Genomic DNA, 12,614 nt, shown 5'->3' with positions numbered 1-12,614 from the left:
TCTCTTTGCAGCTGACTTCGGAGTGTCTGCCAAAAACATTAAAACTTTGCAGAGACGAGATTCCTTCATCGGGACCCCTTACTGGTGAGTAAACTGGCTTGTTCAGCAGCCTTATGTTGAAAGGTGAATTCAGTGGGAGCTATGCATTTTCAGCACCTTTTGGAGGTCAGACCGGAAATCTAGAGTAAAACATTGTCTTGCTAGGGACGAGGATGTGATGAACGTAGGGTCCACTTAACCAGGTTGCCTTATCAAGTGTGAATTGGAGGATTTTAGCATATGTTCAGAAATCTTAAGAAAAAAATAACTAAAATATCCGTTCCGTACCCTCTCTGCTTTCAAGAGTCTCCCCAACTGTGTACATCATAAAGGGGCAGCAAGGAGTGTGTTGGGGCAGCTGGAGACAAATACGAATGTTCTTCAGAATACTCTTCTGTTGGAATGGCCCCCTCCCTCCAACCCAGTGCAATTCCTACAACTTGGAAGTGGGTGGAATCTGGGACATGTGCTCTCTCTCCTTCCTCCTCCCCCACCACATATGGTGGAATGTTCTTTGAAGCAGCTCCAAGTGCATGGGAGCCACAACTCACTCCAGGAATTTAATCTCTAAATCACCCTTGTGCTGAAGGAATGGGATCAATGAGCATTAATTTATTGTCTGAAGTAGCATCCCTGCCAGATGTCACCGCCCTGGAGGTTTTCACAGACTGCCTAGGCGCTCTCTGCTGATCTGGGAATGGGGGAGGAGGAGGGGAAATATGGGTCTTGTCAAACCGTGGGAAAGCTGCTGTTCCCCCTTGGCTAGCTGTGAAGTCCTATTTCAGGTGAAGGTGCAGTGTTGCAGATCAATGAGATGGTTTAAATACTGACTCCTGGGGCTTGTGTGCAGTCAGGCTACTCTTGGAAACATGCCTGTGTTGGTAGCAGGATGCCTCAGACAGTCCCCATTCCCCCTTGTGCTTGCCCTCGCAGGATGGCCCCTGAGGTGGTGATGTGTGAAACCATGAAGGACACTCCCTATGACTACAAGGCCGACATCTGGTCCCTGGGTATAACGCTGATAGAAATGGCCCAGATAGAACCCCCTCACCATGAACTCAACCCCATGCGAGTCCTGCTGAAGATTGCCAAATCTGACCCTCCCACTCTCAACTGCCCTTCTAAATGGTAAGAAGACAAATGACTACGGCACGTATGAGAGCACGGAAGCTCTTTGCTGTGGCTTCCCAGTGATGCTGGGCTCAGCTGTTTGCGCTGCGTGCTATGCAGACTCCATCCAGGGAGTTCCTTGCCAATCATTATGTGTTTTAAGGTCCCCAGAGTTCAAAGACTTCCTGAAGACGGCACTTGATAAGAACCCTGAGACTCGGCCAAGTGCAGCACAGCTACTGGAGGTAGGCAGATGTCCTCAGGGGAGCTGACCCTTCAGACTGGCCTTTGTGTTGCATGTTTAACTTATCTTGGAGTCTGCTAAGCACTCCACAGGTCTAAGTAATCTATGCACATCCCAAACCTTGTCTTAAGCAAAACTTACTGGTCTTCCCTAGTTTTACAGTTCACTTGTACTTCTCCAGGGTCTCTCGCTGTGCTGGTAACACCCTCTTACAGGCAGACTGACCTATGATCTTTGTTGTGTCTGTTTGCTGAAAGTCTGTGCCTGGACAAACTCTCTGGTATGACCAGAATGCCCTGTGCACTTGTGCAACAGACAGTAATTTAGGGGTAATGCTTGGGGTCCTTCTTAGCCAAAGATCAGCAAGGAGTGGGAGTGGTGTACATAGTATTTGGGGTAGAGGTTGCAAGTTGTTTAGCACCCCCTACTGACTAATTCATGCAGTGCCTTTAGGGCTAGCTTCCTACAACACTATCCTGTCTGGTCACCTGAATGTCTGGAGGGGACAAGATATTGCAGTTGCCAGATGACCTAGTTGGGGGGATTGTCCAGGGAGAAGCTTCTGCCATAAACTGGAAATGGAAAATAATCTGAATGCTTAAACACCAGCGGCCGGAGCCTCGGGCTGATCAGCAACTGGAGAGTTCGCACTCTAGCCCAGGTTGGCTGGGCAGTTGATTGTACAGTGGATTTCCGTGCTGTAGACGCAGAAGATCGGTGTTAAGGTTGCACAGGCCATCTTAATCTGTCACTTCCTGACATTTGGCTGCTTCACTCAGAAGCATTGGCCTTTTGTACGGAATATCCATAACGAAGTCTAACCATCAAAGTGTAGGCCTATTGCCATTTCCTCCCCCCGTCTCTCTTTTAGATTGTCCCTGCCCCAGAGTACACAATCTCATGCTACGTTTTGGGCACTACAGCATTCAAAAGCTGTTCCCATTGAAGCCAATGACAAAACTGTGCTTGACTCCAATGGGAGCAGGAATGGGCTCTGATTTCCCAGACATGCCAAGCCAGCAGATGCCGTTTGAAGTTAAATTCACATCTCCACCCTCACCCTTCAAAAACGTAAAACACTAAATGCTTTTTACCGCTATCTGAATAACTTGTATGGTGCTGGTGTATCTTCTTCATGCTTCACGCTCTACACAGTGGTCAGTCATGTGGTTTTGTTTGATGAGCATTTCATTTGGTATGTAATGTGCCTCTTTAAATCAGCTTCTGATCTGGAAAATTGATAGTTCTGGCCTAATAACCCTGAGTGGATGAGAGAATGCGTTAGCCTGTGGTTTGCCACCCAGAAAAGTTCGACTGGGGGTGTGTTTACCTTAGTCAATAACAGGAAGTATACAGTATACTCCCTGGCCTCTTGATGAAGCTTAGCACAAATGCATGCTCTGTGTGTGCCTAGGGATTTGACTGCAATTTCCATTACACATCTCTCCACTCTGTTTACACATATGGTTCTTAAAGATGCCACTCTCCTTCAGATGAGACCCACACCGTGCATGCATCACGGAGACACTCCCGAGTCATTCGGTGTCAAGGAGAGGGCATCGTACCGTATCCCTATGGCAGCAAGTGCCTTTTGTTTAAATGCCACTGTTGCTCTGTTTGGTAAATGTTAACGCTGTATTTTGCAAGGCTGCATCGTGTTTAGGACATTTGTATCCACATGCAGTCCCTCATACCTTGTATCACACACAACTGAGTTCAAAACAACGTAAAGCTCTGGATTTATATCCACAAATAGGCACAGTTAACGGCTGAAACTGTCTTTAACTGCCAGGCTTTCTGATCTGGCGGGACATTTGAATCCACGGTGCCAACAAGGCGGATTGGGCTTATTTCAACCTAGGAAAGCTAGTAATGCTAGCTAGCGGGCGAGGGCCTTAGAAACTGACTCGAAATGGAAAATAAACTGAGTCTGTTTGCCCCAGTGTTCTCTGACACGGCCTGTTCAGAGGTGGGAATCTTTCTAACACGTGTGTGATTGGGTTTGCAGCATTCCTTCGTTAACAAGGTCACCAGCAACCGAGCCCTGCGCGAGCTGGTGGCGGAGGCAAAGGCCGAAGTGATGGATGAAATTGAAGACAATCGGGAGGAAGGAGAAGAGGATGAATCATCGGAACCTCTATCTGTAAGCGCTGTTCTCTCCCTCTACTCAGCCTCTCCTATTTCTTAGAGGGTGGAAAGTTCCTGTAAAGTGGCTGTAAAGGTGCAGGCTGGGAGAGCAGCAGGACAAAGTTGCTGCAGGAAACTGTCGGGATTGAAAGGAATAGCTTCTTTTTTTAACCATCTCTGCCTCAGACTCCCGTTGAGGAAAAGCTGCTGCCTTGTTAAGTCCATTCAGCTGGACAGGAAGTCAGGGGTGGGGACCGCAGTTCCATGCCTGCTCAGGGTACTGGAAAATAATGCAGCTGGAGGGACGCCAAGTTTTCCCTTGAGAGGAGGAACCCACAATTGTTGCTGCTGCTGGTAATGCCGGGCTTTCAGCAGGATGGCAGCACTAGTGCGGCCTGGCTAGCTGGCTTCAAGGGCAGGGAAGGCATTCCCCTCTGCTGACCCCCCTCCAGTTATGCAGTGCTCTTGTCAGTGGTAGCTGAAGCAACAGCCGGTTGCTCTGGAATCAGGGCACTGCTGACTGTGTTAACATCATCCTGGCAGCACTGGGTTCCGGTTCATGATGTGCTGCTAGAGGGTTTCTTGAGATGGGTCACCCCGAGGAGCGCAGAACAGAGGGGAAACGGCAGTTTGACTCAGAACAAAGGCTAAAATAACCAGGCCAGTTTGATGACTTAGCAAGAAGTATTCTAGGCCTGGGAGCTGTCTGTGTGCTCCACTCATACTTCCAGGCCCCACGGGATGCAGGGGGAGGGCCATGGGGTCATGACTTTACCTCCAGGCTTAAGGGAAGAAAGGTGAGTGCCATGCCTTCATGCCCCTTCTCCTCTCCCCGGTCAATGTAAGCAGTAATAAGTGCATCTGAAGTGGTCCAGTGCTGTTCCAAGAAGATGGTGAGCAGGGCATGGACTAGGGAGGCTGGGGCAGCTTGGGGCTGGACAGCACAAGGTAGAAATGAAGACAGAAAATTCAGCAAAGTGGCAGAGAGACGTAACCAGTAGATCCAGGACAGGGGGCTGGCAGAGCTGCCTCCGATGCCCGTGTCTAAGGCTCTTGGGAGCAGGCCAGAATGTGGCTTTCCCAGAACCTTTGTGGGAGAGATGTCAGCAGGATGTCAGGATTTTTCTGATCCAAGAGGGACTTAAACGCCCACTGTGTGATCACTGTTGAAATTGGACCCAGCTCCAAAAGAGGAGCTATTAAAACCCAGTGTTGTTAGCCAAGAGAAGAGAGCCGCAGCAGTCTGGGCTGAGCACGGTATCTTGGGAAAGAGCCCAAACTGCCCTGCCAGGATTTCACAGCCGTACAAGCTCAAGAGCAAAACCCAGCTAAACACACTGCACCTGGGTCCGTTTCTCCTGCACAATCACAGCTTCCCCCAGGAAAGCTCCTGGAGCAAAAGCCACTTGGCTTCAGCACTTGCAGTGTCTAAAGATACATCTACACTGCACACTCCTTATGGCAGCGTGTGGAGTATATACATTGCACAGGTATAAATAGCAGTCTAGACGCTGAGGCACTACTTAGGCATATAAAGACACTCCAGAGCTTCAGGTTATTACCCTACATGGCTCTCTGCACATCCAAGTAGTGTTTTCCCCTATTTACACTGCTACAAGTAGGTCGTGCCCCACTGCCTTCCCATTGCTGCAAGAGAGGCTCTGGTAGTGGAGAAAAGCTCAGGCAGCCTTTCGCTGTCCCGTGTAGCTATACATCGTTGTATGGACACAACCTGCTTTTCACTGCAGCATGTAGCTATGCATACCCTACACGCTGCTGCCAGTGTGTGCAGTGTAGATGTAGCCTAAAAGGAGCTGGCAGAATGAAGGGACAATGGGGTAACTCTCTTCCCTGTGCCTTGCTGTTAGCTGTCTCCCAAAGGGATCACCTAGCAATGCCCTGCTTCCCTGTGCAAGCATTGATAACCCAGAAACCAGCTCTAGTGGGGCAATACAGCTCTTCTGGGTCTCCTATGGTGCTGGTTATTCGTGGGCCATAAGGAGTATTGTCCTTCCTTGTTACACTGTGACAGACCTTTGGAAAATGCTGAGGTCAGCACATGTGGCTAGGAGATCCAGATCCAAATAGTCCAGGTGCTCTTTGCCTGTTGAGCCCAGGTGTACAGCATTGACATTGGGACTCAAACCATCACTCCTCCCCAGAATGCAGGCTCTTCCCGTGGACTCCGTTTGCTGGACCACATTGTGGCAGCATTCAACATAACACTTCGTTAGAACTGGGGGCGGCAGTTTTCCCAAACTTCTGACCCTCATCCCCAAGCTAACTAGAGTCTGACTGGTGCAAACCAAACCTGTGCATGCCACTGTTCTGATGTGTGAACCCTGCGGCATCTCAGGGCCCAGGCACAGACCCAGAATCCTGGCTCTGGGGAGGAGAGTTTGAGAGGAATGAACATATTGCATAAGGCCAGTGGTCCATCTAGTCTTATCAGACTTTGATGGTGGCCAGTTCCACATGCCTCAAGGGTAAAGTGTTTAAAACCTCCCATGGGGAACAATAATGCAATGTAATGACCCCGGGGAGACCTTTCTTCCTAAGCCCCATGCAGTTAATGGCTAGCTGAGTCCTAAAGCATGTGGGCTTCTGTCTCTTGTGAATGTAAGTTAATATAAAGAGGTGGGGGTTGGCAGGAGGAATACCAGTTCAGTGCATTAGTGAGAGTGGTAGACGGGCATCTTTCCCTAAGAAGCACCCACAGTCTTGTGTTGCTCAGGTGCTCAGTTGGGTCTCCTCGCTCGTGTGATCTGAGTTTCACTCTGATGCTGTGTGTGCCTCAGCTCTGTCCCATCTCTCTCTTCCTTGTCCTTTCAGCCCTCTGGGACTCACAAGCGAGGCCCCTCCGAGGTGAGTCAGCTGAGTTTTGAGGGAGAGAAACCTCCAGAATCCCCCTCCCCACTGGAGATGAATGGACCCAAATTATCCGTGGAGCCGGCCATGAAGACTGTAGACAGGCAGAGAAACAGACTCTCAGATGAAGGGATTGGCAGCGAGAACTCCATGAAAACCACCAGCAGCTCCGAGTCGTCCGGGACGGAGTCTAGCAGAACAGCCGCCAGCACCCAGGAAGAGCCAATCACCAACCCCCAGTCAGGATTGTTGGATGACAAGGTTAATCCAATGGAGGAGAGAAGCCGCCAAAGCAAGCACCTGGAGCCAGGGAACAAAGAGCGTAAAAGCATTGGGAACTGGCCGGAGAGCAGCCACCTGGAAAATGCTGCTGGGGAAAAACTTGCCAATGGGAATTTGGATTCTCCTATTCAGTTTGCCAGCAGTAGGTCCAAGAGGGATTCGGATTCTGGCAGCACTTCTGCTTCGGAAAGCATGGACCTCACCAGCTCTCTGTCTGCTGATCTGTCCCTTAACAGGGAGAGTGGATCACTGTCCCTGAAGGTAAGGTAGGGGGCATTAATCAAAGATTAAAAATTGATTTTAATCTGGAACTCCATATTCAGACCTCGGCATTGAGACCCTGTTAGACTTCCCTGACTCCTTCCAGACAGCCCCCTTTCCTGATGCACCTGGCAAACTTTGGTTCCCTCCCCCCCCCCCCCCCCCCCCCCCCCCCCGGGATGGTGATGATCTTCCATCAGGAAAGAAAAAGGGAGTTGTCCCTAGTGTATGATACCCTGGTGATGGGTGGGGTAGATAAAGATTAATAGTGCAGGGATTTGGTTTTGCTTAGGTGTTTAATTGCTGAACACTGCAGAAAGGATCAGCAAATTATCATCCCAGCAGAGGCAATCATAAAACTCATCAAAGCGCCCCGGTTTCAGTTTCCAGGTAGGTGACCCTGTAATAAACACCAAGCCACAAAATAATTCCAGTCTCCATCCAAAGCTTTCAGCAATAGAGTTTGAAATGGGTACCAACCCCATAGGCTGGGGAGTAGCTTTGTTTAAGGGCAGATAATGTACCTGGAAGCAGAGGTTGTATAGTGTGTAATGATTATTAATCTGTGGTATGGGGAATTAGCCTAACCGCTACTCCTTTAAACATGTACTCTCTCAATGTTGCATGCTCTTTTCCTTGACACTTGCAGATTCCAAGCCAGTGAAATCTAGTTAAGGTTTTACATTCTGCAACGAATTATCGTCTTTGGTAAATCAGCGGGAAACCCGAAGCTGACATAACTGCTCCAGCCTCTCCCTTGCGGGGACTTAACAGAGTCTGTGAACAAGTCCCAGCCTGAAAAACAAAATAACTAAATTGCACCTTTGTACAGGGCTGATTAGCTTATTTCTCTCCCCTACACACTGATAAAAAGACAACTTAATTTGGTGTAAGCTTTGGATAGAGATCACTTGTGATTTTCTCAAATGTGCCATGTCTCTGGCCTAGCTTGTATCAGAAGTTAAACTGTTCTTTGCACTCGGATCTTCAAGCAGTCTTGGCTTTTAGGGAGGCCAGTGAGGACGATCGCAAAGCTCAGCGTGAGGGGTCAGTATTGCTTTGATCGAGGAGGCAAAATAAATGAAGTGACTATTTGCTGAGTCCTGGAAGGAGAAGCGAGGTGCAGTGTGACTCAGAGAGCCACAGATGTGTGTATTGCACAAGATCTTTGTCCAGTTGTCTGTGCAAGTGATGGTTTCCAGGTGTAGAAACATGCCCAAATAGCGTTCCTAACAAAATTCCTCCTCCAGCTCTGCTCTCCTGCTGGGAGAGGAATAATTGGCACTTCCCCCTGGAGTCCACAGTTCTGCTAGTGGGGGCTCTTGTGTATGGAAGTATCATCCCTTCTCTTCAGTCTCCCTGTGATAAATGATCCACTTCCAGAGGCCAGCCAAGAATGTATCATGTGTTAATCGTTCTCTGTGACGGGGGGGAGGATTGTAGGGAGCAATAAGTGAATAGAGATGCTGTTGCGTTTTAGCTAGATGTGTCTCTAACTGTACTGATAGCACCCTCAGAATAAAATTGAGGATATTCTAGCTCTAGTGGAGAGCTTTGGATCCCCTACTGTACTCGCTGGGAAGCAGTAATACTGTTGGAAAGGTCCACGGGACAGTAGGTTGATTTCTATCTTTCATACCCCCCATTTGGGATTCTGGCACCAGTTCGGTAAATGAATCTAATCTGAAGTCTTGTACTGCTTTTCCCCCAGTCCGCTAGCTATACATGATGCAGCCTATGCCCCATTCAAAACACTGCGTGAACATTAATTCTTGCCATACTCCCATGAAGTGGGGAGGCATCATTGTCCCCATCGGTAAAATCCCACCCCTCATATACTTAAGGTGAAGTGACTTGCCCAACTCCAGAAAGGGGGATCCATATCTGAGCCAAAGTTAGGGCTCCAGCGTTCTTAGTTCCCAGCCCTTTGATGGGATCTCCTAGACCATTGCTTGTAATGGCAGAATTCCCCATTGGCTTCTAGATCTTACTGGGCAAGGGCATTTTGCTACAAACTTGTGTAGAACATTTCATTTTTGCCCTAGTATGCAACCAATTGCAAGTGTGGCTTTTAGTGGCTCTTTTAAAAGTTCTCATGTGAAAGCAAAGCTCAGGCACAAACTGCTTCTCTGTGCCTTGATTCTGAGAGGTGCCGAGCCCCCCATTCACATTTTCAGTCCTTCTGGATGGAGGTCTGTGTGCTGAATTCCCTTCCTCCCAGCTGGGCAGCGGGGAGGGGATCAGTGAGCCTGTGCTCTGCAGATGATGTTTCTAGCATGCTTTGGGATTTCCAGGGGGCTCCCATTTACATTCAGGGGAAGTTGCTGTGCTTGTCTGTTTATTTCATGTACTGACCAGATGCCGGGGGCAGCTGAAGGACATTGGGGGGGTGGTCTTCACTGCTCGTTGTCCTCCAGATGGAATCTCAAAACTTACAGATGTTGCTAGATGGAGCCCCATGTGCATTGCACTGAATCATACAGGACTAAGGGCTTGTGTATGTGGAAAGTTGCACTGAAATAATGTAGGGTGTGAATTTAAACCAATATCACTAACCCTGTGCAATTGTCTGTGTGTGGATGCCCTTATTCTAGTCTGAGCTGTAGAGACACCTAAAGTCAAGGTTGCCCAACACTTTCCATTATAAGACCTGGGTTTTAGTTGCTTATAACTCTTTGCCAAACAAAAACCATTTTGGCTGAAATTTTCCATGCTGGATGTCTGCCTTGGGTTGAATCTTTTTGGAAACCTCAGCAAAAATGGTTCAGTTGTTTCTGATAATGAGATTAGGGACCAGGAGGGTGGGGCTGGGACTGGCTGGGCAAGGAGATTAGGACAGGGAGCCTGGAGATTGTGGAGGGGAGACTGGGATGAGGACACAGGCTGGAGGAAATAGGGACAGAAAGGTCTGTGACCACTAGGGGGTACACTCCCCTTCAGAAGCTAGTACGGAACCTGAGATTCCTGTGTCTCAACATTCCTCTGCTGTCAGTAAATATCTGCAGAATTGGATTCGGCCCCTAGTGCACAGTTCCTATGTAATATTGTGCAAGTTAGTTAAACCGGACTTTTCACAGGTGCCACTAACTGTGTTCCTCATTTTCGGAGTGCCCAGCGTGTTACTCAGCTGCAAATGAAGTCAACGGGAGCAGTGCTCTGAACTCATAAAGAGCTCTATTATGCTAAGTACACTGAAAAATCATGCCCAAGCATCTCACGATGGGCACCTAAAATTAGTGGACACGTGATCTTAATTTCTGTCTCCATTCTCCATCTGTAGAATGGAATGATGATGATATTTAGTACTTGTAGAGCACTTTTCATCAGTGGATCTCAGAGCTTTACACAGTAGGTCAGTATCATTATTTCCTTTTTACAGGTGGGGAAATTGAAGCACAGAGAGGTAAAGTGACTTGCTCAGGGTCATCCAGCAAGCCCGTGGCAGAGTCTAGACTAGAACCCAGGTCTTGAGTTCCAGTTCAGTGTTCTATCCACTAGGCCACACTGCCTCTCTGGAGTATTGTGAAAATAAACTCACTAATCTTTGGAAAGCACTTCGGTACTATAGTGCCAAGCACCATAGAAATGCCCTTGAGAAAATTAATAATTCTGTCTTAGAGCAGGAGTTTGAATGCTGTGCAGGTAGTAAGACATGAGGCCACACTGAGATACTGAATAACTGCTCAGTAATTGAGCACTGTGCACTGAATGAAGCAGGAGAAATAGTGTATGACCATGTAACTAAAGACACTAGCATAATACGTATGCAGAAATGGACTAAATTAAGGTAGCATGGGCAACCTTAATTCTGACATTTCCTAACTTCTGAATGTTTAGCTTCGCAACCATCATGTTCTCTTAACATAGCTATTTGGCTGTAATTTAGGCTACAGGTGCCTTCTTTTGATTTTGAGCTTAAGTAGTTTGCTTACTAACTTAAACCAAATGAACCTAGTCTTAGACAAGAATATCCACGCAGCCTTTTGCACCCATGTATTGGTTTGAAAACAGATTTAAGTTATCCTGGCACAACTCCCTCGTATAAACAAGTCCTTTGACTGTTCCTTTCGTTGCTGAATTGAGCAACAAGCTCTTCCTGGGCCCAGTAAACTCTGGGCTTCTCGGGCTCACTGGAAGCTCTTGCAACCTTTTTTCCCTAACGTAGTCCTTATTGCTGGGGAAGGTAAAAGAATTGACTCATTCTAGCCTTCCCCTCTTCCTTTCTTTTTCACCCTCCTGCTGTTCCTTCCACCGCTATGGCCACCTTCCAAAATGCCACACGGTTTGTCATTTCCTTCCCACATTCATGACAAAGAAATCCAGTCACTTGGCCTTATCCTCCAGCTTAACTGTATTCAGATCCTCTGTAAGAACAGATGGCAACTGCAGCCTACTGCACCACTGAACGAGAGAGCGAAAACACCTGTCTCTACCTGTACTAGTGAAAATGAGCCAAAGATTTGCTAGTCTGCTTCTTCCCTGTAAGGAGCTCAGAGCTGCTGGTGATTAGCAAAGTATAAATCTCTAGCAATATAGGGACCCAAATTCTGATCCAGCGGACAAAGCTGGGTATCATTCTAAATGCACCAGTTAGTAATTTATGTCCTGACTTTTGAAGGTGCTGAGCGTTCACAGCTCCTGTTGCGTTTAGTGGGAGCCGCAGTGCCTCAGGGTATGTCTGTACCGGAGTTAAAAACCCGCAGCTAGCCGATGCCAGCAGGCTCGGGCTAAGGGGTTGTTTAATTGTGGTGTAGACGTTCGGGTCTGGGCTCTAGGACCCTGCAAAGTGGGAAGGTCCCAGAGCTTCGGCTGAAGCCTGAGCCAAAATGTCTACGCCGCAATTAAACAACTCTGCAGTCTGACCCTCAGAAGTCAGTCAGTTGCAGGTATCTAATTGCAGTGTAGACATACCCCCGGCATCTTCAATAAGCTGTGACTTGCTTAAAAAGGGAACGGTGACAAATGTCGCGTCTGCGGATTCATAGATTCTGAGGACTACTGTGAGCATCTAGTTTGACCTCATGTATAACACAGGCCAGAGAACGTCCCAAAAATAATTCCGAGAGCAGATCTTCCAGAAAACCATCCAATCTTGATTTAAAAATTCTGAGTGGTGGAGAATCCACCACGACCCTTGGTAAATTGTTCCAATCCTTAGCCTCTACTGGGACTGCCAACAGGGGTGCCAGTCTAACTTGTCAGTCCAACTTGCCTGAGGAATCTCACTGCTAAAAGTTTGCACCTTAGTCTCATGATATGAACAAGAGGGACCCTGACGTCAGCCATCTATATGGCTAGGTATGGAGGAGAGAGTTCGACAATCGTTGGATTGCTTCTGTTTTTCTTTTAAGTAATGCTTTTGTACTGAGGATGCTGACTGTCCTAATGTGATACCAATATTTCATTTTAACAATAAATGAGAGCACAGTGTGGATTTGCAGGATGAATGAGGCAAAGCTGTGTGCTTAGTTTTGAATGAGTTCTGTTTATTCTGTTGGGAGGCTGATGTTTCTTTTATTAAAAATGCTAATGGAATTATTTTGAGATCTCTGGTCTTAGTGCTTGGCTGTCATACAGGCCACTGGCACAGCTTCAGCTCATACTGTGCATTAAACAGTAACCTAGAATTTCATTTCATGACCTCTTGTTTTTGTTTATTTTTTCCCTTCTCTCCTACTGCATG

General features: G+C 47.7%; 1 protein-coding gene across 1 annotated transcript in view; it reads left to right on the top strand.

The window, feature by feature from the left end:
- The window catches only part of STK10 (serine/threonine kinase 10), an 80,997-nt gene that overhangs the window by 56,737 nt on the left and 11,646 nt on the right, over nucleotides 1-12,614 (top strand). Inside the window, exons 5-9 of the mRNA XM_054037835.1 lie at nucleotides 12-84; nucleotides 973-1,167; nucleotides 1,313-1,394; nucleotides 3,402-3,536; nucleotides 6,353-6,931. Of these exons, the coding sequence (XP_053893810.1) occupies nucleotides 12-84; nucleotides 973-1,167; nucleotides 1,313-1,394; nucleotides 3,402-3,536; nucleotides 6,353-6,931 (1,064 nt within the window). The remainder of the gene's footprint in view (nucleotides 1-11; nucleotides 85-972; nucleotides 1,168-1,312; nucleotides 1,395-3,401; nucleotides 3,537-6,352; nucleotides 6,932-12,614) is intronic.

The sequence above is a fragment of the Malaclemys terrapin genome, chromosome 8, assembly GCF_027887155.1.
Source record: "Malaclemys terrapin pileata isolate rMalTer1 chromosome 8, rMalTer1.hap1, whole genome shotgun sequence".
Taxonomy (NCBI): domain Eukaryota; kingdom Metazoa; phylum Chordata; order Testudines; family Emydidae; genus Malaclemys; species Malaclemys terrapin.
Note: the sequence above shows the minus strand (reverse complement) of the source record. Positions and strands in the feature narration are given on the sequence as shown.